The 27,243-nt window shown below is 43.2% G+C and overlaps 1 protein-coding gene across 1 annotated transcript in view; it reads left to right on the top strand.

Moving 5' to 3' along the window:
- LOC138637504 (uncharacterized) overlaps positions 1-26,498 on the top strand; it is a 44,297-nt gene extending 17,799 nt beyond the window's left edge. The window contains exon 4 of the mRNA XM_069726250.1: positions 25,040-26,498. Within this exon, the coding sequence (XP_069582351.1) occupies positions 25,040-25,596 (557 nt within the window). The 3' untranslated portion in view covers positions 25,597-26,498. The remainder of the gene's footprint in view (positions 1-25,039) is intronic.
- Positions 26,499-27,243: the final 745 nt, after the last annotated feature.

The raw sequence follows: 27,243 nt of genomic DNA, 5'->3' as shown, positions 1-27,243 counted from the left end.
CCATGCACACGGTGAACAAGCCTGTAGGGACACTGTTCACACCACCAAGAAACTGAGACACAAAAAAGGCACAGTAAAACCAAAAAATACTCTTGTTGCAGAAAATATCACTAAGGCCTCTTTCACACTTCCGTTGTTGGCTGTGCGTCATAGTGCAGTGAAATGACGCGTTGTGAAAATAGAGGAAATGGTGTGTGACGCATCTAGTATTATGACGGATGCGTTGACCGAGTTCCTGGCCGAATTTTATAATATGAGATTCTGAGAGAGAAAGCGTTTCATTGAACGTTTTTTGCAAAAGACGGGCCGTGAAATTCCTCAGGATCCAGTGCACAACGGATGAAACGTGTGGCCATCCGTTGCGATACGTTGCTACTACAGGTCTATGAGAAAATGCAGGATCCCGCAAATTTTTTTTTTTTTTTTTGCATGATCCTGTTTTCTCAAAAAACGTATCTCGACGGGACTACAAAGACGGAAGTGTGAAAGAGGCCTAAACAGCAAGTGCTAGTAAAGAGATGGAAAAACACAGGGTATTTGGTTAATGCTTTTTTTGCAAAAAAATGTATATTAACCCCTTAGTGACCGAGCCAAATTTTTTAAATCTGACCAGTGTCACTTTATGTGGTAATAACTCTGCAACGCTTCATCAAATCCCAGTGATTTTGAGACTGTTTTTTCGTGACACATTATACTTTATGATAATGGTAAATTTTGTTCAACATTTTTTGTGTTTATTTATAAAAAATATCAAAAATTTGAGAAAAATGTTAAAAAATTAGCAATTTTCTAAATTTGAATGATTATCCCTTTAGTCCAGATGGTCATACCACAGCAAACCATTAATAAATAGCATTTCCCACATGTCTGCTTTACATCAGCACCATTTGTAAAATATTATTTTATTTTGTTAGCAGTTTAGGAGGTTTAAAAATGTAGCAGCAATTTTTCATTTTTTCAAAGAAATTTACAAAATTTATTTTTTTAGGGACTTATCCATGTTTGAAGTGACTTTAGGGGTCCCATATATTGGGAAACCCACAAACGTGATACCATTTTAAAAACAGCACCCCCTGACATATCAAAAACTGCGGTCAGGTAGTTTATTAACCCTTCAGGTGCTTTACAGGAATTAATGCAAAGTGGTATGACAGAAATGAAAATGTGTATTTTTACCACCTAAATGTCTCTAACTTCTAAACAGATTACTACAGCCGTCAGACTGTAAAGCCGCTATTTGGCCATGAATTGCCATGGCAAACAGCAGGACAACAAAATCATGATATGAGGGTACCAATTGGGACAAAGAAGAAGCCCCCACGCTCTGTTAACCATTTATAATAATGTAGTCACTATTGACAGCAGCATCTAAGGGGTTAAACAGATTTAGATGGTGCAAATACTGATCGTGGCTGGTACAGCAAGTTGTCAGCTATAGTGTACAACTGACAGATGCTGGATTGTTACCTGTATGGGGAGGCTATTCTCTTTTATCTCAGGTCAGTTAAAAGACGTATTGGCGGTCATTAAGGGGTTAAGCCACTCTACCAAACAAGGTTTTTTTGTTTGTTTGTTGTTTTTCTAAATTTACAAAAAAAAATTGTATTTTTATTTGACTTTTTATTCTTTTCTTTCTAGAGTCCTTTTTTTCTATTATAATAAATAAATAACAAAGTTAACACCAAACACACACACACACACACACACACCTGAATAAAATCTGGTTATTTTACCCATGCCACTCACCTGAAAAAAATGTTCCACTCATCCCAATCATGGTATTCAGCCGAGTAGACATAAGCCTTCCTTGTCTTCAACACTGATAGTGAGGGGAGAGGATGCCATCTTCCTTATTTTTCTTCCTCAAGTGATACCAAACAGCCACTCGGACACCCCAGGACCGCAAATGATCCAGCGTCCACTGTTATGGACCTCACCCTCCAAAGATTAAGAGCCACAGATTCATGATTTTGTGGTGTAATAATAAGGAATACAATTTGACACTATTGGCCTCACAGTAACAGACTTTTTCAAAGTCTCTTTCTGTAAGGATTTTGTAACCTTCGCGATGGCTGAGACAAATTTTGTTGCCAAGCAGTTTTGGCTCAAAACCCCACTTCACAACTTTCTAACTGGACTCCCATAGATGAACTAAAAATGAAGTTTTGGGGACTAACACATGGGCATAGTGAGGAAGGCAAAACCGTGGTAATATTGGAGTGTTGATGTTTTAATTAATACTCCAGTGTTCCACATGGCCATGACCCTTAACCTCTTCCCCACATGCGCCGTACTAGTACTGCTCTGCCGGAGATGCGTTCCTGCAAGCAGCAGTACTAACACGGCGCACCAATCGCGTGGCCTCACTCTGTATGTGACTGCTGACACCCCGCAGCAACACCGACGATCAATGCTAGCACCGATCGCGGGCATTTATCCCCTCTGATGCCGCTGTCAGTAGTGACAACGGCATAGAGGAGCATCGCGCAATGCAATTGCGTTGCCCTGATGTTCTCCATGGAGACCGCAGGCACCACGATGGCCGCTGGGTCTTTCCGGGTCTTGCAGGGAAGGTGGCTTGTGAGCGCCCGCTGAGAGCAGGCGCTGGTAAGCCTCCTGCCCTGCCTGTCAGATCGCTGATCTGATACTCTGCAGTGGACTTTATGGTCATTATTTTGATGCATTTCCCCCCTCTTCCTCTCTCTGTTAATCAGCGACTGGTCCGTACGCTCTATCCAGTATTGTTATCAGCGGATATTCATCCTCTTGTCTACCTGTAGTAATAATTCTATAGTTGGTAGTTATGCTGATTAAAGTCGTGACTTTGTTTATCCATTTCCCAGTGTGAAAATGTAAAACTTGGGGCTAACACAATCTTGGTGGTAAAAATGGAAATTTTTTTTCTTCACTGCCCAATGGTATAAAGTTTGTGACACACCTGTGGTGTCAATATAATCGCTGCACCCCTAGATTAATTCACTGAGATGTTTAGTTTGTAAAATGGGGTCAGTTATGGGAGGTTCTGCTGTGTTGGCACCTCAAGGGCTCTGCCAATTTAACATGGCACCCTCAAACAAGTGCAGCAAAATCTGCGCTGTAATATGGCGCTACTTCCCGTCTGAGGTTTGCACTGTGCCTCAAAAGTAGTTTTCGACCACATATGGGTTATTGGTGAACTCAGGAGAAATTTCACAACAAACTTTGGGGTTCATTTTTTGCCTTTTCCCTTGAAAAACACAAAATTTGTATCTAAAAAAGATTTTGTGGGGAAAAATGTATTTTTTTTTTTTTTTTTTTTAATTTTCACGGCTTAACGTTATAAACTCCTGTGAAGCACTTGGGGGTTCAAGGTGCTCATTACACATCTAGATAAGGTCCCAAAGGGGTCTAGTTTCCGAAATGGTGTCATTTGTGGGAGATTTACACTGTTTAGCCACATCATGGGCTCTTCAAACACGACACGGCGTCCGCTAATTATTCCTTCAAATTTTGTGTTCAAAAAGTCAAATGGAGTTCCTTCCCTTTCAAGCCCTGCGGTGCGCCCAAACAGTACTATTCCCCAACATATGGGGTATCGGTGTACTCAGGAGAAATTGCACAACAAATTGTATGGAGCCATTTCTCCTGTTACCCTTATGAAAATACAAAAATAGGGGGCTAAAAAAAGATTTATTTGGGAAAAATTTATTTCCACGGCTCTACGTTTTAAACTTCTGTGAAGCACCTGTGGATTCAATGTGCTCACCACACATCAAGATCAGTTCCTTTGAGGGGTCTAGTTTCCAAAATGGTGTCACTTGTGGGGGGTTTCCTCTGTTTAGGCACATCAGGGGCTCTCCAAACGTGACATGGCAATCGCTGATTATTCCAGCATATTTAAAAAGTCAAATCAAATGGCACTCCCTGCCGTGCACCCAAACCGTTGTTTTCCTCCACATGTTGGGTATCTGCGCACTGAGGAGAAATTGCACAACAAATTGTATGGTCCATTTTCTCCTGTTACCCTTGAGAAATTAAAAAAAAACATTAGCGTATAAGCCGACCCACCTAATTTTGCCACAGAAAACTGGTAACGCATCGGGTATTCTAGGATATGCATGTCCCCGTAGTATATGGACAATGATGATTCCAGAATTCGCGGCAGACTGTGCCCGTCGCTGATTGGTCGAGGCAACCTTTATGACATCGTCGCCATGGCAACCATTATGACATCTACGTCGATACTGTGCCCGTCGCCGAATCAGAAACGTGAGATGTCTACGTCCTTTATGACATCATCGTCGCTGTGCCCGTTGCTGATTGATCGAAGCCTGGCGGCCTCGACCAATCAGAGGCGCGGGATTTCTACGTTGATGCTGTGCCGGTCTCTGATTGGTCGAAGCCTGGCGGCCTCGACCAATCAGAGATGCGGGATTTCCAGGACAGACAGACAGAAAGACAGACGGAAAAACCCTTAGACAATAATATATATAGATAAGCTTGACTTGAGTATAACCAGGTATACATTGTCTCCTTATTGTCTCCTCATTCACTACCGAAGCTACCGCCTCACCAACAGCGGAGCTCCTGCAACCCTCAACCTACTGTCTCCTTCCCCATAATCCTGTAGAATTTAAGCCAGGGCTGTGGAGTCTGTAAGCCACAGTTGCGACTCCGACTCCTGGATTTTATCAGGTTCCGACTCCGGCTCCGACTCCTTCATAAATGGCCAATTCGTAACAATAAATTTACTGTTGTCAAATATTAACATCGTGCTTATTCAGTTTCTCACCATCATATAAGTAATCAGACCACTTAGAGCAAAAACTATATTTATTAGAATACAATTAAAATATAGCAAATAACTTTTATAAACTTTTCTAATCTCTTGTAAGTAAATATGCAATAAACACTGTTATGCAGTTAATAAGAAGAAATCTATAAATTTGTCCTCAGAAAAAGTATTGCCTCTGTCAGATCCTCCTTCATGGATGCCCTTAAATCTGATATAATTATTTTGAGAGCAGAGAACAACCTCTCTACACTAAGGCTAGGTTCACATTGCGTTAGTGAGTCCGTTCAACGCCTACATTGAACGGACTGCGCTAACGCAAGTGCCGACTTTTGCACAGCGCTAGCGCAGATGGAGCTTCTGCTAGCTCCATCTGCGCTAGCAGTGACGGACCCGGAAACGCTGCAGCCCGCGTCTCGGGTCCGTCACTCAAATGACGGCACATCGCTAGCGCACGCCCATTGTGGGCGTGCGCTAGCGATGCGTCCGACATTGCAGTCTATGGCGGCGTTAACGGACTACGTTATGCCGCGGTGTAACGTAGTCGTCCGTTAAACGTACCGCCATAACGCAATGTGAACCCAGACTTACTTGGGTTGGTGGCAAAGCAGTAACCACTCGGTCAACATCTCTGACAATGTCAGGATACAGAGGAATCGCTTGTTGCACTGTTATTTTTGATGAACGGTCAATTTTCTCAATTTCTTTTAGTGCACATGAAAAATTCTGCTGAAATGTACTGGCTGTGTTCTTTGATGGGGATGACTCTTCTATGCGGGAACGCTTTGCATGGTCCTCGTGATCCAAATATTTTTCGAAATTAAATTCTTCATCAGTTGATGAGGGTGAAGATGTGGCAGGACGACCAAATTCTTCTTGTTCCTCCTGACTGTTCTGCAACCCTTTCATCCTTACTGCTATTTCAAACAGAGCTTCTTTTCCTTTAGTTAGCTGTTGATCATCTAGAAGAATCCGATGTATTGGGTCTACATAAACAGCTGCCAAAAGAATGTTATTTTGTAATAGTAGCTCCTCTCTCCGTTTCATTGATGTAGCAATGCCACTTGCAATTAACCCTCCTCTTTGGGACAGGCGAAACATCAGGTTCTTCCACTCCTTTAAGAAAATACCTGGAGTTAAGTCCTCTGCTTGTAATTTTTTAGTCACTGTAAATGGGTGCTCTAGCAATTTTTCCAGCTCAGTCACCTGATTCCAGTGACTTTCATTTAGCGTCAGTTGAGGGTTAGCCATGTCTACAAGAAAGGTTTTCAGTTCAACCAAGCGCTGAATCATTAAGTAAGTACTGCCCCATTGTGTGGTTTGATCAATAATTGCCCCTTTTCCAGCACGTCTCTTCAAAATTGAGTCAACTTTAGGGGTTCTGGTAATAGTAGCCAATTTTCTCACTTTGCCAATCAGTGCAGCAGCATGTCCTTCTTGCAGACTGTCTCTTATAGCCAGCTGTAACGTATGCACAACACCGCGCATGTGATGAATGAAAGAACGTATTGACACAGTTTCAACAAGATCATCTAAACTATCATGTTGCTGTTCATCTGAAGTTACAATACTGTGTTCCTCTATTTCAAACATTTCTGTGTCTGTGGACCCAGAATGTTCTTCTAGCTGCTGGTCACCATCATTACTCTCATTCATTAGCTTAATAGTACTTATCATATTTGAAGCATTGTCAGTTATAACAGAAAGAACTTGCTCTTTTTTAAGTTCATAGTCTTGCAGAACCTTTTCCACCAAGGCCTGGAGAAACTCACTGGTGTGATGAGCTTTGGTGTCTTTTACTGCCAATGTCTTGGTAACTTTTTCATTTTTGTCACAAACAAATCGGACATTGCTGGCAAAATAGTTCACTCTGTGACGTGTGCAGGCATCCATTTTAAGAAACATAAAACGTCCCTTGAGAGTTTAAGTTCTTCCTTTTGTTTAAAAGCTTCTTCGATTACTAATTTTCTAATACTCTCTCTCTCTCTCTCCAGAGAAACACCAAGCTTGCGGGCCATTTCCCCATTCAGACACATAAACGCTGGTTGTGAAAATAATGAAATAGGCACACTATCCTTTACAACAAGCTCTATGATCTGTTTTTTAAATGTATCTGTCAATGTCACAGTAACTTTGTCACTGACAAAATATCTTGCAACTGATGGCTGCAAAGTTTTCTGCTCCTTTGTTTGGCTGGAAGAGCTGGGCACTGGTTCATTGGTTTGGATGCAGTCTTTCTCATCCACTGCTTTGAGTACTTTTGGATGAAAGCGCTGTAAATGTCTCTTTACATTAGAAGCTCTGGTAGGAGCATTGTTATCTTTGCCTGAATATGCACTGATCTTGGCTTCACAGCACTTGTTTTTGTCTGGATCATTTGTCATACACTGACAGACATAATATTTTCTATCTTGAGTGATGGTGAAATGTTCAAATACAGCTGATTTAATGTGACGCTTGTTAGGTGTCAAGTTCCCGCCTCTGCACAGGGGGAATCTCGAACCATCTCTTCTGCGGTCTCCCATTCTTCTCCAGCCGCAGTGGAGTCTGCTCAGCGGAGACGTCGGTCCCAGCGTCTTGCTCAGTCTCACTCTGTGCATAGGGTTACTGCTGCTTTTCCAGCTTCTGCCATTGAAGCCAGTGCTGGGCAGCGGCGAGCAGACGGTTCTGGGACTAAGTCCTACTTTGCACACACTGAGCATGCCCAGGGCAAGATCTCTCAGTGGAGATCTAGGGTCACATGCTCAGGTACTGCAGCGACTTCCATTGGTCCTTCTCACGGAAGGTCCTGTAGGTACTAGTACTAAGTTCTGCTTTGCACACTGAGCATGCCCAGGGCAAGATCTCTCAGTGGAGATCTAGGGTCACATGCTCAGGTACTGCAGGCTGCAGCAATTCCATTGGTCCTTCTTTGAAAGGTCCTATACGTGCTGCAGCTATTTAAGGCTCGCATGGCCGCACGGCCATGCGCTAGTGTACATTTTTTAAACGTGTGTGTGTTGTATGTGAAAGTCGTTCTTTAAAAAACCCTCCCTATTGGATGACTGTTCGCGGAAGGTGTATGATTGCTGTCTAGCGCCCGACTTACCCAACAGCACGTTACACACCAATACAGCGTCTAGTTGCTGTGTCCGCCAGTGCGGCGCCGTGCGCTTTCACAGCGCTTTCCTGACCCAAGCCTGGGTGGTTAGTGGCGTCCGCCAGTGCGGCACCGCATGCACTCTCGTGCATCCTTTAGTTATTATTTTGGTTACGCTGTCACCCCAGTTGCGGTGTCGACCGCAAGTAGTCTACACAGGCTCAGATCCCAAGTCTTAGGACTGAGCTCGGAGACTCCTTGCTTGTGCTCTTGTGTGCGGTACCGCGGCCCTGTGACTTAACAGGGTTCGCTTCCTTCACACAGGGTGAAGTTAACCCGTGTGTGTGTAGTCACATTGTACCGCCATATAGTCCGTCATTACTTGGCAGCAGGTTCCATCTCTGCACGGTGGACCCCGGGCTGCGAACGCACCTTATTCTACCTATCTTATTATTTTGTGTGTTCCGCGAGCCCTAACAGACGGTTCTTTGACATTCTCAGGTTTTTAATTCTGCATTCACAATCCAAATGACAATTGTTTTTCCTAAAAACTCCGACTCCACGACTCCACAGCCCTGATGTAAGCCCACAAGGGCAGGATCCTCGCCCCGCTGTATCAATCTGTCATGGTTAGTTTGTTTACTGTAAGTGATATCTGTAACTTGTATGTAACCCCTTCTCATGTACAGCACCATGGAATCAATGGTGCTATATAAATAAATAATAATAATTCCTGTCCTGGTATGCTGTCCTGGCTTGTGTTGCTCCCCCTGTTGCTGTCCTGGTATGCGTGGCTCCCCCCATAGCGGTCCTGGTATGCGTGGCTCCTAACTTCCCGTCCTGGTATGCACTCCGTTATGAGTGGTGCCACATGGTCGCTCAGCACAGGAAGAGCTGTATGACCACCGACGGGATAGTACGTCATATGCGATCGGCCGCGCTCACGAGGGGAGAGCAGCCGATCGCGGCCGGGTGTTAGCTGACTATCGCAGCTGACACCCGGCACTATGTGCCAGGAGCGGTCACGGACCGCCCCCGGCACATTAACCCCAGACACACTGCGATCAAACATGATCGCAGTGTTCCGGCGGTATAGGGAAGCATCGCGCAGGGAGGGGGCTCCCTGCGGGCTTCCCTGAGACCCCCGGAGCAACGCGATGTCATTGCGTTGCTGCGAGTGTCTCTTACCTCCTCCTCCCTGCAGCAGGCCCGGATCCAAAATGGCCACGGGGCTGCATCGGAGTCCTGCAGGGAGGTGGCTTACCAGCGCCTGCTCAGAGCAAGCGCTGGTAAGCCTGCAGAAGTGCACGTCAGATCGCTGAACTGACACAGTGCACAGCACTGTGTCAGATCAACGATCTTACACTATAACATGATGCCCCCCTGGGGCAATGTTATAGTGTAAAAAAAAAAAAAAAATTCACATGTGTGGAAAAAAAAAAAAATTCCTAAAAAAAAAATATATATATTGTTCCTATAAATACATTTCTTTATCTAAATAAAAAAAACAATAAAAGTACACATATTTAGTATCGCCGAGTCCGTAACGACCCGACCTATAAAATCGTCTCAATAGTTAACCCCTTCAGTGAACACCGTAAAAAAAAAAAAAAAAAAAAAACGAGGCAAAAAACACTTTATTATCATGCCGCCAAACAAAAAGTGGAATGACACGCGATCAAAAAGATGTAAATAAATAACCATGGCGCCGCTGAAAACGCCATCTTGTCCCGCAAAAAACAAGACCTCACATGACTCTGTGGACCTAAATATGGAAAAATTATAGCTCTCAAAATGTGGTAACGCAAAAAATATGTTTTGCAACAAAAAGCGTCTTTCAGTGTGTGACCGCTGCCAATCTGCTGAAAAACCCGCTATAAAAGTAAATCAAACACCCCTTCATCACCCGCTTAGTTAGCGAAAAATTAGAAAAATGTATTTATTTCCATTTTCCCATTAGGGTTAGAGTTAGGGTTGGGGCTAGGGTTAAGGCTACAGTTAGGGTTGGGGCTAAAGTTAGGGCTAGGGTTAGGGCTAGGGTTAAGGCTACAGTTAGGGTTAAGGCTACAGTTAGGGTTGGGGCTAAAGTTAGGGTTAGGGTTTGGATTACATTTACGGTTGGGATTAGGGTTAGGGGTGTGTCAGGGTTAGGGGTGTGGTTAGGGTTTCAGTTATAATTGGAGGTTTCCACTGTTTAGGCTCATCAGGGGCTCTCCAAACGCGACATGTCGTCCGATCTCAATTCCAGCCAATTCTGCGTTGAAAAAGTAAAACAGTGCTCCTTCCCTTCCGAGCTCTCCCGTGCACCTAAACAGGGGTTTACCCCAACATATGGGGTATCAGCGTACTCAGGACACATTGGACAACAACTTTTGGGGTCCAATTTCTCCTGTTACCCTTGGGAAAATACAAAACTGGGGGCTAAAAAATAATTTTTGTGGAAAAAAAAAAAGATTTGTTATTTTCACGGCTTAAACGGCATAAACTGTAGTGAAACATTTGGGGGGTTCAAAGTTCTCACATAACATCTAGATAAGTTCCTTGGGGGGTCTAGTTTCCAATATGGGGTCACTTGTGGGGGGTTTCTACTGTTTAGGTACATTAGGGGCTCTGCAAACGCAATGTGACGCCTGCAGACCAATCAATCTAAGTCTGCGTTCCAAATGAGCTTCCGAGCTCTACCATGCGCTCAAACTGTGGTTCCCCCCCATATATGGGGTATCAGCGTATCACTTGTGGGGGGTTTCAATGTTTAGGCCCATCAGTGGCTCTCTAAACGCAACATGGTGTCCCATCTCAATTCCAGTAAATTTTGCATTGAAAAGTCAAATGGCGCTCCTTACTTTCCGAGCTCTGCCATGTGCCCAAACAGTGGTTTACCCCCACATATGGGGTATCGGCGTACTCAGGACAAATTGAACAACAACTTCTGGGGTCCAATTTCTTCTCTTACGCTTGGGAAAATAAAAAATTGGGGGCGAAAAGATCATTTTTGTGAAAAAATATGATTTTTAATTTTTACGGCTCTGCATTATAAACTTCTGTAAAGCACTTGGTTCCTTAGGGGGTCTACTTTCCAAAATGGTGTCACTTTTGGGGGGTTTCAATGTTTAGGCACATCAGAGGCTCTCCAAACGCAACATGGCGTCCCATCTCGATTCCAGTCAATTTTGCATTGAAAAGTCAAATGGCGCCCCCTCGCTTCCGCGCTCTGCCATGCGCCCAAACAGTGGTTTACCCCCACATATGGGGTATCGGCGTACTCAGGACAAATTGTACAACAACTTTTGGGGTCCATTGTCTCCTGTTACCCTTGGTAAAATAAAACAAATTGGAGCTGAAGTAAATTTTTTTGTGAAAAAAGTTAAATATTCATTTTTATTTAAACATTCCAAAAATTCCTGTGAAACACCTGAAGGGTTAATAAACTTCTTGAATGTGGTTTTGAACACCTTAAGGGGTGCAGTTTTTAGAATGGTGTCACACTTGGGTATTTTCTATCATATAGACCCCTCAAAATGACTTCAAATGAGATGTGGTCCCTAAAAAAAAATGGTGTTGTAAAAATGAGAAATTGCTGGTCAACATTTAACCCTTATAACTCCCTAACAAAAAAAAAAATAGGTTCCAAAATTGTGCTGATGTAAAGTAGATATGTGGGAAATGTTACTTATTAAGTAGTTTGTGTGACATATTTCTGTGATTTAATTGCATAAAAATTCAAAGTTGGAAAATTGCAAAATTTTCAAAATTTTCGCCAAATTTCCATTTTTTTCACAAATAAACGCAGGTAATATCAAAGAAATTTTACCACTATCATTAAGTACAATATGTCATGAGAAAACAATGTCAGAATCACCGGGATCCGTTGAAGCGTTCCAGAGTTATAACCTCATAAAGGAAATACATAGTGGATGCTTTCCTGAAACGGAAAGTACTTGCAAGCAGCATAATACAAAGAATAGCAGGAATAGCAGAATAGCACTCCATACAGCCAACCAATTCCTGCCCTGTGCTGATGAGGGCCTAAAGCCCGAAACACGTGTCCACAGGTAGGAATTGGTTGGCTGTGTAAATTTAGAAACTAATCCGCAGCATTGCACGCTTGGCGGTTCCAAGCGCTGTGGATTAGACTGGGGTGGAAAGAGATTATTTGCATAGCTCCGCCTACTGCAAAGGATTCTGGGTAAACCTGCTATTCTTTGTATTATGCTGCTTGCAAGTACTTTCCGTTTCAGGAAAGCATCCACTATGTATTTCCTTTAAGTAGAGGGCTTTTCGGTCTCTTTCGTCCCGCTACATTTAGCCCAACTTGGGTCTCTCCCTAAGGTGGCTAGCATATATGAACCTCATAAAGGGACAGTGGTCAGAATTGTAAAAATTGGCCTGGTCGTTAACATGCAAACCACCCTTGGGGGTAAAGGGGTTAATAGCATTTGTGCCGTCTGTGAATTTGTTCTGAGAAATAGTATCGCCTCCATCAGATCCTTCCTTTATAGATGTCCTCAAATCTGATCTAATTATTTTAAGGCTAGATAACAACCTCTCTACACTAACTTGGGGTGGTGGCAAAGCAGTAACCACATGGGAGACATCTCTAACAATTTCAGGGTATAAAGGAGTTGCCTCGTGCACAGTTTTGATGAACGATTGATCTCCTCTACTTCTTTAAAAGCAAGTGAAAAATTTTGCTGAAATATGGTCAATCTGTTTTCTATGGCAGTGGAATCTTTTTTTTCCTGCGGCAACGCTTTGCTTGTTACATGTCGTCCAAATACTTGTCGAAATCAACCTCCTCATCTGACAAGGATGAAGGAACAGCAGCATAGGCAGGATCCAAGTCCTCTTGCTCTTGGCCGTCCTGTAGCCCACTCATCCTAACTGCTACCTCAATCAAAGCTTCTTTTCCTTTAGTAAACTGTATACAATGACTCGTGTCCACGTAAACAGCTGCTAGAAGAATTTTATTTTCTAATATCAGTGTCTCTCCGTTTCATTGAAGCAGCAATGCCATCTGCGATTAAACCTCCTCTTTGGGACAGACAAAACAACAAGTTCTTCCACTCCTTTGTGAAAATGCCAGGAGTCAAATCCTCAGCTTGTAACTTTTTAGTCACTGTAAATGGGTGATGAAGCAATTCTTTCAATTCGGCCACATGTGTCCATTTACCTTCATGTAGTGTTACCTGAGGGTTGGCCATACCTACAAGGAAGGGTTTCAGCTCAAGCAATCACTGAATCATTAAATAGGTGCTGCCCCACCAAGTGGCTTGAGCCACAATTGCCCCTTCTCCAGCAAGTCTCTTCAAGATGGAATCAATTGTAGGGGTTCTGGCAGCAATAGCCAATTTTTTCACTTTGCTAATTAGAGTTCCAGCATGTCCCTCTTGTAGACAATCTCTTAATGCCAGCTGCAGCATGTGCACAACACCGCGCATGTGATGAATTGGAAAGAGGTGTGAAGCAGCTTCAACAAGATCATCTAATTGTAAATAATCATTTTGCTGTTCTTCTGTAGTGATATCTGTTTGTTCCTCAGTTATGGGAACAGGACTATGGCCTTCTATTTCCAACATACTGAATGTGAAATGTTCTTCTAGCTGCTGTTCACCTTCATTATTCTCATTTATTAGTTTCATTGTACTTATCATGTTTGAAGCATTATTAGTCACAATAACAAGAACCTGTTCTTTTTTTAGTTCATAATCTTGCAGAACTTTTTCCATCAAGGTGTGGAGAAACTGGCTGCTGTGAAGAGCTTTAGTATCTTTTACTGCTAGTGTCTTAGTAACAATTTTTTTGTTGTCACAAACATCGAACGTTGATAGCAAAATAGTTCACTCTGTGACGTGTGCAGGCATCCATTTTCGAGAAGCACAAATTATCTCTTGAGTCTTAAGATCTTCCTTTTGGTTAAGGGCTTCTTCAATCACTAATTTTCTAATACTTTCTGTTTCAAGGGAAACACCAAGTTTGCGAGCCATTTCTCCATTATGAGCTGTAAAAGCTGATTGTGCAAATAATGATAATGGTACACTATCCTTCACAACAAGCTCGATGAGCTGTCATTTAAACACATCTGCTGTCATAGTTACAGTAACTTTGTCACTTACAAAATATCTTGTAACTGATGTTTGAGATGCTCTTTCCTCCTCCTTTGTCTGGCGAGAAGTGCTGGTCTCTTGGTGCTGCTGTGATCTTTTGGGTGGCAGCATTGTAAATGTTTTCTTAAGGTACCGTCACATTAAGCGACGCTGCAGCGATCCAGACAACGATCCCGATCGCTGCAGCGTCGCTGTTTGGTCGCTGGAGAGCTGTCACACAGACAGCTCTCCAGTGACCAACGATGCCGGTCCCCTGGTAACCAGGGTAAACATCGGGTTACTAAGCGCAGGACCGCGCCTAGTAACCCGATGTTTACCCTGGTTACGAGCGTAAACGTAAACAAAAAAAAACACTACATACTTACCTACCGCTGTCTGTCCCCCGGCACTGTGCTTAGTAACCCGATGTTTACCCTGGTTACCAATGAAGACATCGCTGAATTGGCGTCACACACGCCGATTCAGCGATGTCTGCAGGAGATCCAGCGACGAAATAAAGTTCTGGACTTTCTGCTCCGACCAACGATGTCACAGCAGGATCCAGATCGCTGCTGCCTGTCAAACTCAACGATATCGCTATCCAGGACGCTGCAACGTAACGGATCGCTAGCGATATCGTTCAATGTGACGGTACCTTTAGATTGGAAGCTCTTGAAGGAGCATTTTTATCACTGCCTGATTTTGGCATCACATTTGTTTTCATCTGGGTCACTTATACACTGACACACAAAATGTTTTTTATCTTGAGTCACTGTAAAATGCTCAAATACAGCTGACTTCATAAGATGCTTCTTAAACATTTTGTAATTATGTAAATTCGCTCTCAAAATAATTTTGTCTTTGTAAAAAAAATAAAGTATATTGTAATTCTTTCAAGAATGCATTGCATGCACTGTATAATTCGGGATAGAAATAAAACAATCTTTGCATAGAACAATAGGACAGATGATAAGTATAAAGTTTGTAAAATGTGTTGTTAAATAGCTTTACTCTAAACTTTAATTGTCATGGCTTGCCTCAGCAGGGTACAGCTCACTAAATGCTTCACATCATATTTCTTCACAGTCTACGAAGAGGGGAGGAGGGAGGGAGCATGTTTGTGCTGAATCACATTCCAGAACACAAATATATACTGTATATGTCCTCATCGATCCTGTTACTGTATTTCCAAATTTGAAATGTTAGAAAACATTTTTTCCCCTTATGTTTTATGTCAGTGTTCCCCAAGTCCAGTCCTCAAGAGCCACCAACAGGTCATGTTTTCAGGATTTCCTTAGTATTTCACAGGTGATGAATACCCTGCCTGTGAACGTGATGCAATTATCACCTGGGCCATACTAAGGAAGTATTGAAAACATGACCTGTTGGTGGCTCTTGAGGACCAAACATGAGCTAAGAGGAAAAACAAACTAAAACATCAAGCATACAGAGACAACATATACTGGACTATTGATTTATGCACAGTTTATTGAAAGTTTAGATATGCTTTAGGAAGCACTTACCTTCTTTAATCCTGCTTTTCTGTTCACTCCAGAAATTCTGAGATGAATGTAGGCTTTCTTTCCCTGTGTGTTTAGTTTTTTCCCCTTATCTGTAGAGGAGAAGCTTCACTACTTATCATGAACATAAACTGCAGCACAGATTCATCTCTGCTAAAAGTCTAGACCTTAGATCAGGAATAGGACAGACATTTATAGGATATTTCATAACTTTCCCAAAGTCTTATGAAAAAAATATTCCCCACAAACTGCATTGGACTACTGTACCCAATTTAGTATATATTTTAGGAGTTGGAGTCGGTCCATTTTTATACCACCTCAGACTCCACCAAAATGAGCTTGGACTCCGACTCCACAGCCCTGGTTTCAAACACTACCACTTGTCCATGGACTAATAAATTAATTTCTATTTCTGTCTTGCACAACTCGCGTATGCTAACCTGATTCACACTACACAACTTTCGTAATGCACCGCATAATAAAATTCACATACCAGGCAAACACTAGATCAATTCCAACATGGGATAATGTGTGTGTGTGGGGGGCGGGGGGGGGGGGGGAGATTTTCACTGTTTAGGCACATCAGGGGCTCTTCAAGTTTGACATGGTGTCCGCTCTGGGTTCCAGCCATTTTTAGCATTCAAAAAGTTAAACAATGTGCCTTCCCTTCCGAGCACTGCTATGCAATCAAACAATAGTTTTTCCCCAAATATAGTGTATCGGCGTAATCAGGAGACATTGCACAACAAATTTTGGGGTCCATTTTCTCCTGTTACCCTTGTAAAAATAAAAAAATTGGGGCTAAACATTTTTGTGGAAAAAAGTAAAATGTTCATTTTTTCCTTCCATATTGCTTTAATTTCTATGATCCACCTGAAGGATTAACCCATTTCCGACACAGGGCGTAATAGCCCGCACCTTTATGGGCACATTTCACCGAATATATACAGCTGATGTGCCCGCAACAGCCGTGGGTGGCATCGTGATCCACCCGCTGCTGGTAGCTAAATGCTGCTGTCAATTTTTGACATCGGCACTTAACTCACGCTTACTGGAAGCGCGTCACTAATCCCGCCCATCAGTGTCCCCGTCACATGATCGTAGGTCACAAATGGGTCGGCATGATAAATGAATCATAATGATTCATTTTGCCTCTTTTTATATATATATATACGTTCTGCTCCATAAGAGCTACAAAGTTAACTCTGTTCACGAATTCCTTCCTAGTAGGAGGATTTTCATCTAACCAATGCAGTGTAATAGTCTTCCTTGCATCATAAAGCATTCTGGCAATTGCCAGTTTGCCCCATTCATCCAACACGACCCCCTCCACATGTCCTAAAATTCATGTCAATGGATCTCAAGAAATACTTGTTTCTATCACTCTTTCTATTAAATTTAGGACCACTATCCAAGATGCCTGCAATTGTGGACAAGACCACAACATGTGAAGAATGTCAGCTTCATCCATCGCACACCTCGGGCATCCAGAGTCCGTTCTTAGTCCAGCCTTTCTCATCCACACCGGGGTCCTGTATACCCTATGTATGGTGAATAACTGCGACACCCTCCCGGATTCACTTATAGATATTCTAGGGACATATTGTAAAATTGACTCCCACTGGTCATTTGATATATCTCCCAAATCCCTTGTCCATTTAGCTCTATCCATCAGCAGGTGTTTATCCAGGAACATGTAAATTAACGATATAAAACCCCTAGTACCCCTTTGTGGACCAATTATATTCAACATACTATCACTCTGTATCACTATCGGTGACCTTCTTAACTGTCTAGAGAATGTATGCCACAGCTGCAGATGCTGATAAAACATAGTATGTTCCAAAGGGAACTCTTTCCTAAGTGTTTCAAATGTTTTAAACGTCTCACCATCTAGCAGCTGCGACACATACTATATACCAATTCTCCACTGTCCAAAATTCCGTAGATTTAGCATTTCGGTTAAGCGGGGGTCATACCAAATGGATGTGTATCTCGTGTATTCCCCTATTCCCCTCTGCTCAATTTTTTTCCCACAGTTTCTCAAGCAACGCCAATGTTTGAAACCTTTTACTCATCCAAAATCTACCCGCCTCCAAGGCAGCCAACAGCGGGCCCCTCCCCACGACATGATAAATAACCTTCCCCACTGAGCTATTGAAATCGTGGTCATCCCATTCCACCATATGCTGGCATTCTGGCATTGAGACCCAATGTAATACAACCATGGGTTGGGAACATCTAAACCCCTCATCATCCTTTGGACGCTGCAACAGTTCTAACTTTATACGTGCTCGGCCCCCTTTCCATATCAAGTCAGAAAAGAGTCAGCCAGACCGGTGCATTGTGTAGCACGTATAAGAGCTGAAGCATAAGTATCTTCTTTATCAAGTTAGCATGCCCAGCCATTGTCAATTTCAGCTTCCTCCATGTCATAATCTTTTGTTTAATTTTGCCCAGTAGTGGGTTCAAATTAAGTCTTTCATAATCTTCAATATTATTTGACACCCTAATGCTCAAGTGAGTGATTTCCTTAACCCCTTGAATTTGAGTCGGCCGATCTCCCACAACAAGAGTGCCACGATCCAGCGGCAACAGTACAGACTTATCCCAATTAATACAGATCCCAGATATACCGGCATACTCGTCAAGGACCGTCATTACCGCCCCCAGATCACCCCCTGCATCTCCCAAAAATAACATGTTGTCAGCATAAAGTGCTACTTTTTCCTCATGTGTCCCATATTTAAATGATCCTTTCGTATCACCGCCACCAGTGGTTCAATTGCTATAGCAAACAGTGGGGATAAGGGGCACCCCTGTCGCGTGCCTTTAAACAAGGAGAAAACACCAGACAGCCACCCATTAACACGTACCCTGGCCCTAGGAGCAGTGTACGACAACCAAACCCATTTGATAAACATCTGCCCAAAGCCCATATGACGCAACGTGGCCCACAAGTATTTCCATTCTACGCTATCGAATTCTTTGGCCGCATCTAGTGACTATCTCTCTATGCCCTTCATTGTCCGCCTTCACTTGCATGTTAATAGTATCCTAAAATTTGTCGCTGTGGATTTGTTGGGCATGAAACCCACTTGGTCCAGATGTATTATAGATGTTCTAACTTTATTGAGACGATTAGCCATCATTTTAGCTAAAAGTTTTACATCTGTCGTTGGCAATGAGGCTGGTACAATAGCTGCCTCTCACATGGACCGTGGGAGTTCACCTCTGTCTACCCCTGCCCTATATACATTCAGCAAAGCGGGCTGCAAAAGTTTCCTATATATTTTTATATATATATATATATATATATATATATATATATATATATATATATATATATATACATACATACACACACACACACACACACACACACTTCCCAGGGCAAACCATCCACCCCTAGAGCCCTGTCATTAGCCATAGAGGCCAACGCCACCTCCAGCACCTCTTAAGTTAAACAGTTTATCTAGCAATTTTTGGGACTCCACAGACAGTTTAGGAAGCTCAGCTCTGACCAAGAAATCATCAATCTCTGCATCCGTCGGCTGCATCTGTGACCTATATAAATTACTATAAAAGCCTGCCATCACCTCCAGTATGCCCAGGGTATCTCTGACCTCCTGCCCATCTTCACCCTTTAAGGCAAGTTTGTAAGCATTGTCTCTTTGTGCAGCAACCACCAGGGCTAGGAGATGGTCGGCTCTCTCTCCTTCCTCAAAGTATTGCATAGTTCGGAATATCTTTTTTCGTTCTGCCGTTCCCCAAGGACAGCGCACTTACTAAAGCCTGAGCCTTTTTAAGCCTCTCTTCCGCCTGAGTGGATAGGTTCAAGGTCAATGCCTTTTCCGCTTCCCTCAACTCCATAAATACCCACTGGTCCTTTTGCTTAGTGTTCGTCTGGACCCTATATATCCCTTTAATACAAAGCCCCCTGAAGAAAGCCTTCATGGCCTCCCAGACATTCCCTTCATACGCCATAGCACTATTAACCCCAAAGAACTCTCGGCGCTCTTTCTCTAAATCACCTCCCTTATCAATTAGCTGCAGCCAGAAGGGATTTAATAGCCAAGGGGGTTTATTATTCATTAGTTGACCCTGCTCACCAAGCAAGACATACAATGGAGAATGGTCAGACACCGTTCTAATCAAATATCCCACATCTGTCACAAGTCTTAGCATCTGGTCATGCCCCAACGCCGAAGAAGTCATTGAATAACACAAGAATTTATGCACCCCGAGGCTACGAACTTTCCAAAGATCAATCATAGACGTTTCTCTTAACAAAGCACCAAATGGAGTACAATTACCCCCCGGCTTTATATACTCTCCCCTATCTCTGTCCCAATGGGAGTCAGGTACATTATTAAAGTAACCCATCAGCAAGTACAGGATCCCTGGGAAACCCGCAATAATTTCCAATATTTTCAAAAGCACTTTATTATTATATGGCGGCTGAACATACACTGACCTGAGTAGTATAGGCCTATTATTAAGTTTGCACAATAAACACACATATCGCCCCTCCGAAGCAATAATTGAGGTGAGCTTTTCAAACTTCGTCCACCTGCATATCAAAATACTTACTCCCCTTGAGTACGCAGAGTACGTAGCATGATAGTTCTCTTGTATCCAACGCCCAGTCAAGGTGTGAGTCAGATAGGAATAGGAAGCATGACATAAACAATCCCCATTACCCTCCTCCCCCAAAAACTAACCCCGAAACAAAAAAATTATAACAGAGAAAACTAAATATCATTTCCCGTAATGGAAAAACAGACACACATTATTATCCGTCCTTTAAGGGTATGTGCACACGCTGCGGATTTTGCTGCGGATCTGCAGCAGTTTCCCATGCATTTACAGTACTATGTAAAGCAATGGGAAATGAAATCCGCAGTGCACATTCTGCAGAAAAAAAACGCGCGGAAACGCAGCGGTTTATTTTCCGCAGCATGTCAATTCTTTCTGCGGATTCCGTTGCGGGTTTGCCCCTGCTCCAATAGAAATCTGCAGGTGAAAACCTGCAGAGGAAACCGCAAAAGAAACCGCGGTAAATCTGCAGTAAAAACCGCAGCGGTTTTTCACTGCAGATTTGGCAAATCCACTGCGGAAAATTCCGCAATGGAATCCGCAGCGCGTGCACTTAGCCTAACTCTCCATATCCAGTCCCACATCAGATTCCTCAATGCAAAGATCCATTATGTCTTAATCTTGTGAACAAATATTAACATATTAGATCGCCACAAAAATATGCCAAGAGGCCACCAGAAGTGCCAAATAAGCAAACATACGCTCAACTCATGAGGCCTTCAATCTGCAGAGACTCTCCTTCTACAGCCGCAGTTGTTTCTCATTCCAGTCCAGCCACCTGAGTGCATCCTTGGCATCAGAAAAAAATTGAACTTTGTTTACAGCTGCGATCCACAGCTTAGGCTACGTTCACATTTGCGTTGTGCGCCGCTGCGTTGGCGACGCAACGTACAACGCAAATAAAAACGCACCAAAACACATGCAAAAACGCTGCGTTTTGCGACGCATGCGCCGTTTTTTGCCGAAATTTGGACGCAAGAAAAATGCAACTTGTTGCGTTTTCTGCGCCCGACGCTTGCGGCAAAAAAAACGCATGCGTCGCACAATGCATGTCCATGCGTCCCCCATGTTAAATATAGGGGCGCATGACGCATGCGTCGCCGCTGCGTCGCCCGACGCAAACACGCAAAACGCTAATGTGAACGTAGCCTTAGCAGGATATAACATGGAATATGTCACACCAATCTCCCGTAGCATTTTGTTGATGTCAGTAAACCTGGCCCTCTGTTTCTGCACTTCGATAGAATAATCTCTATCCCAAGTTTAGCACTTTAGCAATTACAGTCTGTGGTGGACATCCAGGGGTCAGGGGACGTGGGAACCCTGTAGGATCGTTCAATGGCATAGAACCGAAACAACTTATCAGGACCCAGCTTATCCATGAGCCATTTCTCAAAAAAATTCTGTAGGAGTATTACCTTCAACTTTTTCCGGCAAGCCGACCAATCTCAGGTTATTGCGCCAGGACCTGTTTTCCAGGTCATCCGCTTCGGCCTGGACAGTAGTAAGGGCAATTGCCATTTGTTTATGTTCTTTCTCGGCTCCTGCTATATAGTCCTCCGCAGCACTGACACTTCTCCTACCCTCTCCTTCACCACATGCATAGCGTGCTGCATTTTGGTCATATTACCTTGAATGCTGCCCAACTGTGCCGCCATATTGATAATAGAAGAGTCACAGTTTATAACGGCACCAAAAACATCCTTTACGGTCGGCTTCTCCGGCAATAGCAGCTCTACCATCTTCACCCGCAGCAACTTTGTAGCCACCTCGCCATGTCCTGCATCACCTCCCTGCGAGCTGCTCCGACTCCCATCTTCACTCTCATCATCGTCTTCCTCCCCCGCTCTGGTTCCTCCTCTCCCCTCACATACCTCCGCGATGTGCATATGTCTCCTCCATCTTCGGCCTGAATCCGGGACGCCCCATTCTCCTGGCAAAACACTGCAGTTTGCTCACAGCATCTATCCGCCTGCTCTCTCAATGGGTCGGCCTCTCCTCCGTATCCGTCTCACCAGCGGTATGGGCGCCATCTTGAGCCTTTTTGTCCGGATCCCCGGCGTTCTGAGGCCTCTTTTGCCCATCATGGATGGCGTCACTACATTGCAAGAGATCTGGTAGGGTCACTGCACTTTGGGCCTCACAGTAGGGAGGCACTGAAGCGTCTCTGAGTACCACAAAGCATGTCTGGCTAGATACTATGCAGGAGCTGCATCAACACACGTCTGCTCATATCTCACTCCAGGCCACGCCCCCCAAAGCGTTCCATAGTTAGTACCTCATAAAGTGATACATTGTAAAATTTGGCCTTATCATAAAGGTGAACTCTTGCTGGGAGGAATGCAGGGGTTAATTGTACCCTATATGTAATTTAGGTCCTCCTTGACATCCAACAAACCTTACAATTTTTGCTATTGCTCCATTAAGTTTCTACTTACCTACACCCATAAGGTGACAGTGATTTACAGGGATTTTCCCCAACTCCAAGATCCTATCCCAATATGTAGTAAGCGTAATAATAATAATATTAGCAAATACCTCCAATTAGAAATGTAGTATCGTTTTTCTGATTCCCTCTGTCTCTTTCCTCATGTGCAGGCATTGCAGGACCTTAGGTATTCATGGTTAGGACCACAAGCAACTAACTGTCACTATATCAGTGGTTGTAATCATGGATACCTAAGGTCCTGCAATGTCTGCACATGACGAAAGAGACATGGCGAATCAGAAACACTATACTAAATTTCTAATTGGAGGTATTTGCTAATATTATTATTACGCCTACTGCATATTTGGATAGGATCTTGGAGATGGGAATATCGCTTTTTAAGTTTCCACTGGACCTATTGTTTATTGTTCCCCTCCCCCTTCCTCTTCCTTTGTCACCAGCCCCTCTCCTATTTGATCCATGTATATACAGTGCCTTACGAAAGTATTTGGCCCCCTGAACTTTTAACCTTTTCCCACATATCATGCTTCAAACATAAAGATACCAATTGTAAATTTTTGGGGAAGAATCAACAAGTGGAACACAATTGTGAAGTTGAACGAAATTTATTGGTTATTTTAAATTTTTGTGGTAATTCAAAAACTGAAAAGTTGGCGTGCAATATTATTCGGCCTCTTTAACTTAATACTTTGTTGCTCCACCTTTTGCTGCGATTAGGCTACGTTCACATTAGCGTTCTGCCGGGCTGCATCGGGCGCAGCCGCGGCGACGCATGCGCCCCTATATTTAACATGGGGGGGCGCATGGACATGCGTTGTGCTGCGATTTGCGACGCATGCGTTTTTTTGCCACAAGCGTAGGGCGCAGAGGACGCAGCAAGTTGCATTTTTTTTGCATCCAAAATTCGGCAAAAAAGGACGTATGCATCGCAAAACGCTGCGTTTTAGCATGCGTTTTGTTCCGTTTTTGTTTGCATTGTGCGTTGCGTCTCCGACGCAACATCGCACAACGCAAATGTGAACGTAGCCTTACAGCTGCAAGTCGCTTGGGGAATGTCCAGCTCAGTTTTGTACATCGAGAGACTGAAATCATTGCCCATTCTTCCTTGGCAAACAGCTCGAGCTCAGTGAGGTTTGATGGAGATCGTTTGTGAACAGCAGTTTTCAGCTCTTTCCACGGATTCTCGATTGGATTGAAGTCTGGACTTTGACTTGGCCATTCTAACACCTGGATACTTTTATTTGTGAACCATTCCATTGTAGATTTTGCTTTGTTTGGGATCATTGTCTTGTTGGAAGACGAATCTTCGTCCCAATCACAGGTCTTTTGCAGACTCCCAACAGGTTTCCTTCAAGAATGGTCCTGTATTTGGCTCCATCCATCTTCCCATCAATTTTAACCATCTTCCCTGTCTCTGCTGAAGAAAAGCAGGCCCAAACCATGATGCTGCCACCACCATGTTTGACAGTGGGGAAAGTGTGTTCAGGGTGATGAGCTGTGTTGCCTTTACGCCAAACATATCGTTTGGTATTGTTGCCAAAAAGTTAGATTTTGGTTTCATCTGACCAGAGCCCCTTCTTCCACATGTTTGGTGTGTCTCCCAGGTGGATTGTTGCAAACTTGAAACAACACTTTTTATGGATATCTTTGAGAAATGGCTTTCTTCTTGCCACTCTTCCATAAAGGCCAGATTTATGCAGTGTACGACTAATTGTTGTCCTATGGACAGACTGTCCCACCTCAGCTGTAGATCTCTACAGATCATCCAGAGTGATCATGGGCCCCTTGGCTGCATCTCTGATCAGTCTTCTCCTTGTTTGAGATGAAAGTTTAGAGGGACAGCCGGGTCTTGGTAGATTTGCAGTGGTATGTTACTCCTTCCATTTCAATATGATCGCTTGCACAGTGCTCCTTGGGATGTTTAAAGTTTTGGAAATTATTTTGTATCTAAATCCGGCTTTAAACTTCTCCACAACAGTATCACGGACGTGGCTGTTGTGTTCCTTGGTCTTCATGATGCTCTCTGTGCTTCAAACAGAACCCTGAGACTATCACAGAGCAGGTGCATTTATACAGAGACGTGATTACACACAGGTGGATTATATTTATCATCATTAGGCATTTAGGACTACATTGGATCATTCAGAGATCCACAATAAACTAATGGAGTGAGTTTGCTGCACTGAAAGTAAAGGGGGCAAATAATACTGCACACCCCACTTTAAGTTTTTGATTTTCCACAAAAATTTAAAATAACCAATAAATTTCATTCAACTTCACAATTGTGTTCGACTTGTTGTTTCTTCACCAAAAATTTACATTTGGTATCTTTGTTTGAAGCATGATATGTGGGAAAAGGTGGGCCCGAATACTTTTGCAAGGCACTGTACCTTTGCATATCCTTTTTTGTATATTTTCTATGTCATATTTTGTATCATTTATATATATATATATATATATATATATATATTTTTTTTTTTGTATATACCATGTGACACTGTATAATATGTATCTATTCTGTAATTTCACGCATTTCAGATGTTCTTGACAAAGACCAAATATTTGAGCAACCATGGTCAGAAGACGACGACGTTTGGGAAGGACAATTAGTGTCTCAAGAGGTAGATGATGATGAGACACTGTTTTCAACAAGCCAGGAGGACTACAGTGTGAAGGTGTTGGATGATGAAGTCACTGACCCAACATGGGAAGGTGCCATGCAGAGCGAGGCCAGCAGCGCAGAGAGGGAAGGATTTGCAACACTGCAACAGGCAAGAAGAGACAATGGAGTGGCTAGAGGGAGAAGAAGGGCAATTATTCCCCAGAACATCCACACGCGTACCAGGACAAGGGTTAGGAGTTCCTTAGTCTGGCGCTTTTTTAAAGAAAGTGCGGAAGATAAAAGAATGGTCATTTGCAATCTGTGCCATACCAAGATCAGCAGGGGCCTGACCAGTACCAGCTTGACCACCACCAGTATGCTCAGACACATATCCGCAAAGCACCCAGCTAGGTGGGCCGAACGTCTGGGTCCACAATTAGTGTCTGCTGGTGACACCACTGCCACTGCCTCTTCGACTGTGCTACGTGCTTGACCTTGCTCCAGATTTTTAGAGGGTCATTGTGTGGCCCTTGCTCATGGTTTTTAGAGGGTGTGTGTGATTCCCTCCATAATTTTTTTACAGGATGTGTATGAGGCCTACTTCTAAAATTTATATATATATATATATATAGATATATATATATATATATATATACACACACACACACACACACAAGTGTGTGTGTGTGTATATATATACCCCCCTCAGGGGTAATTTTTTTTCAGCCCCTGCACTTGGTGCATACTCTTTACCAGTCTAGGAGTGGAGTGCTACTCCTTGAAATGGGGGGAGAAAGAATTCTGAGGCTATCTGTGTGTATTGCAGTCCCTCCTTCTAATTTTGGCAGTCCTTGCACTTCACAGGCTTTAGGAGTTCCACTACCTAACAACAATTTTAACAGAATGTGTATGAGGACCTCCTTTATGTCTAATACAGGGTGTTTTGGACTCCGTTTTTTTTCTAATTGTTTGCAGTTCTTGCTTTGATTGCATAGGCTTTGTGAGTTTGAGTCCCTCCGTCATAAATTAAACAGGATGTGTCTGACCATGTCACACACACCATATGCCTGGATAAGGTAGTAAAATGTTAAAATCATATTTACCTGTTGGTGTAGTTTTACTTTTCTCTTTACTATAGCATCTACTGTAGTCATAGACGACGGGGAAATACTGTGAGAGATGGCCCGGTAAGGGGTGGAGTAGGCATTGTTTTTTCTCTTTTTAATTTTGCCTTATAGACTGTGAGCCCTCGCGGGCAGGGTCCTCTCTCCTTCTGTACCAGTCGGTGACTTGTTTGGTTCAAGATTATTGTACTTGTTTATTTTTAATATGTATGCCCCTTCTCATATGTTAAGCGCCATGGAATAAATGGCATAATAATAATAATAAATAATACTCTTCGGTTTTGTATGTTTTATCGTCAGTTCGTAGAAGAGCAGTAATACTCTGATAACATTGTTCCCAGCAGCAACCTGGGAGTCAGAGATGTTCCCAGGCGTCTTCCCCAAGCTGTTCCCATTCAGTTTGAGCGCTGTTTCCATCTGTTTAAGTGATTATCCTGCCTCCCCTACCCACCTGTTAGGCAAAATGCTTGAGTTTCCCATTGATTTCTATTATACTTGTTACTTGATTCGAGCCTGTCCGAGCGTCCGACCTGCTCAATTCAAGTACTGAGCACTCGAGCATTTTAGTGCTCGCTTATCACTGATCATTTTACAATCTGTTATGTTGTCATTCTTGTAGAACTTCGTGCCACAACACATTATAATGCCATCAGTGTCCACAAATACACATTATGATGCCCCAAGAACCCCCATAATTCTTTCTATACACAGTATGATGCCAGTTTCTCATTACAGTCCAGCCACCTGAATGCTTCATTGGCATTAGAAAAAAAGTGAACTACAATCCACAGCTTGGCTGGATATAACATGGAATATGTCACAACAATCTCCCATAGCCTTTTCTTGATGTGAGTAAACCTGGCCCTCTGTTTCTGCACTTCGGTAGAATAATGTGAAAAGATGGAGATTGCGGAATTATTCACGAGGTCTGGGTGGTCCCTAGCAAGCCTCAGGACAGAACTTTAGCAATTACAGTCCGTGGTGGACTTCCAGGGGGGAAGGGGAAGTGGAAACCC

The sequence above is a fragment of the Ranitomeya imitator genome, chromosome 5, assembly GCF_032444005.1.
Source record: "Ranitomeya imitator isolate aRanImi1 chromosome 5, aRanImi1.pri, whole genome shotgun sequence".
Taxonomy (NCBI): Eukaryota; Metazoa; Chordata; class Amphibia; order Anura; family Dendrobatidae; genus Ranitomeya; species Ranitomeya imitator.
Note: the sequence above shows the minus strand (reverse complement) of the source record. Positions and strands in the feature narration are given on the sequence as shown.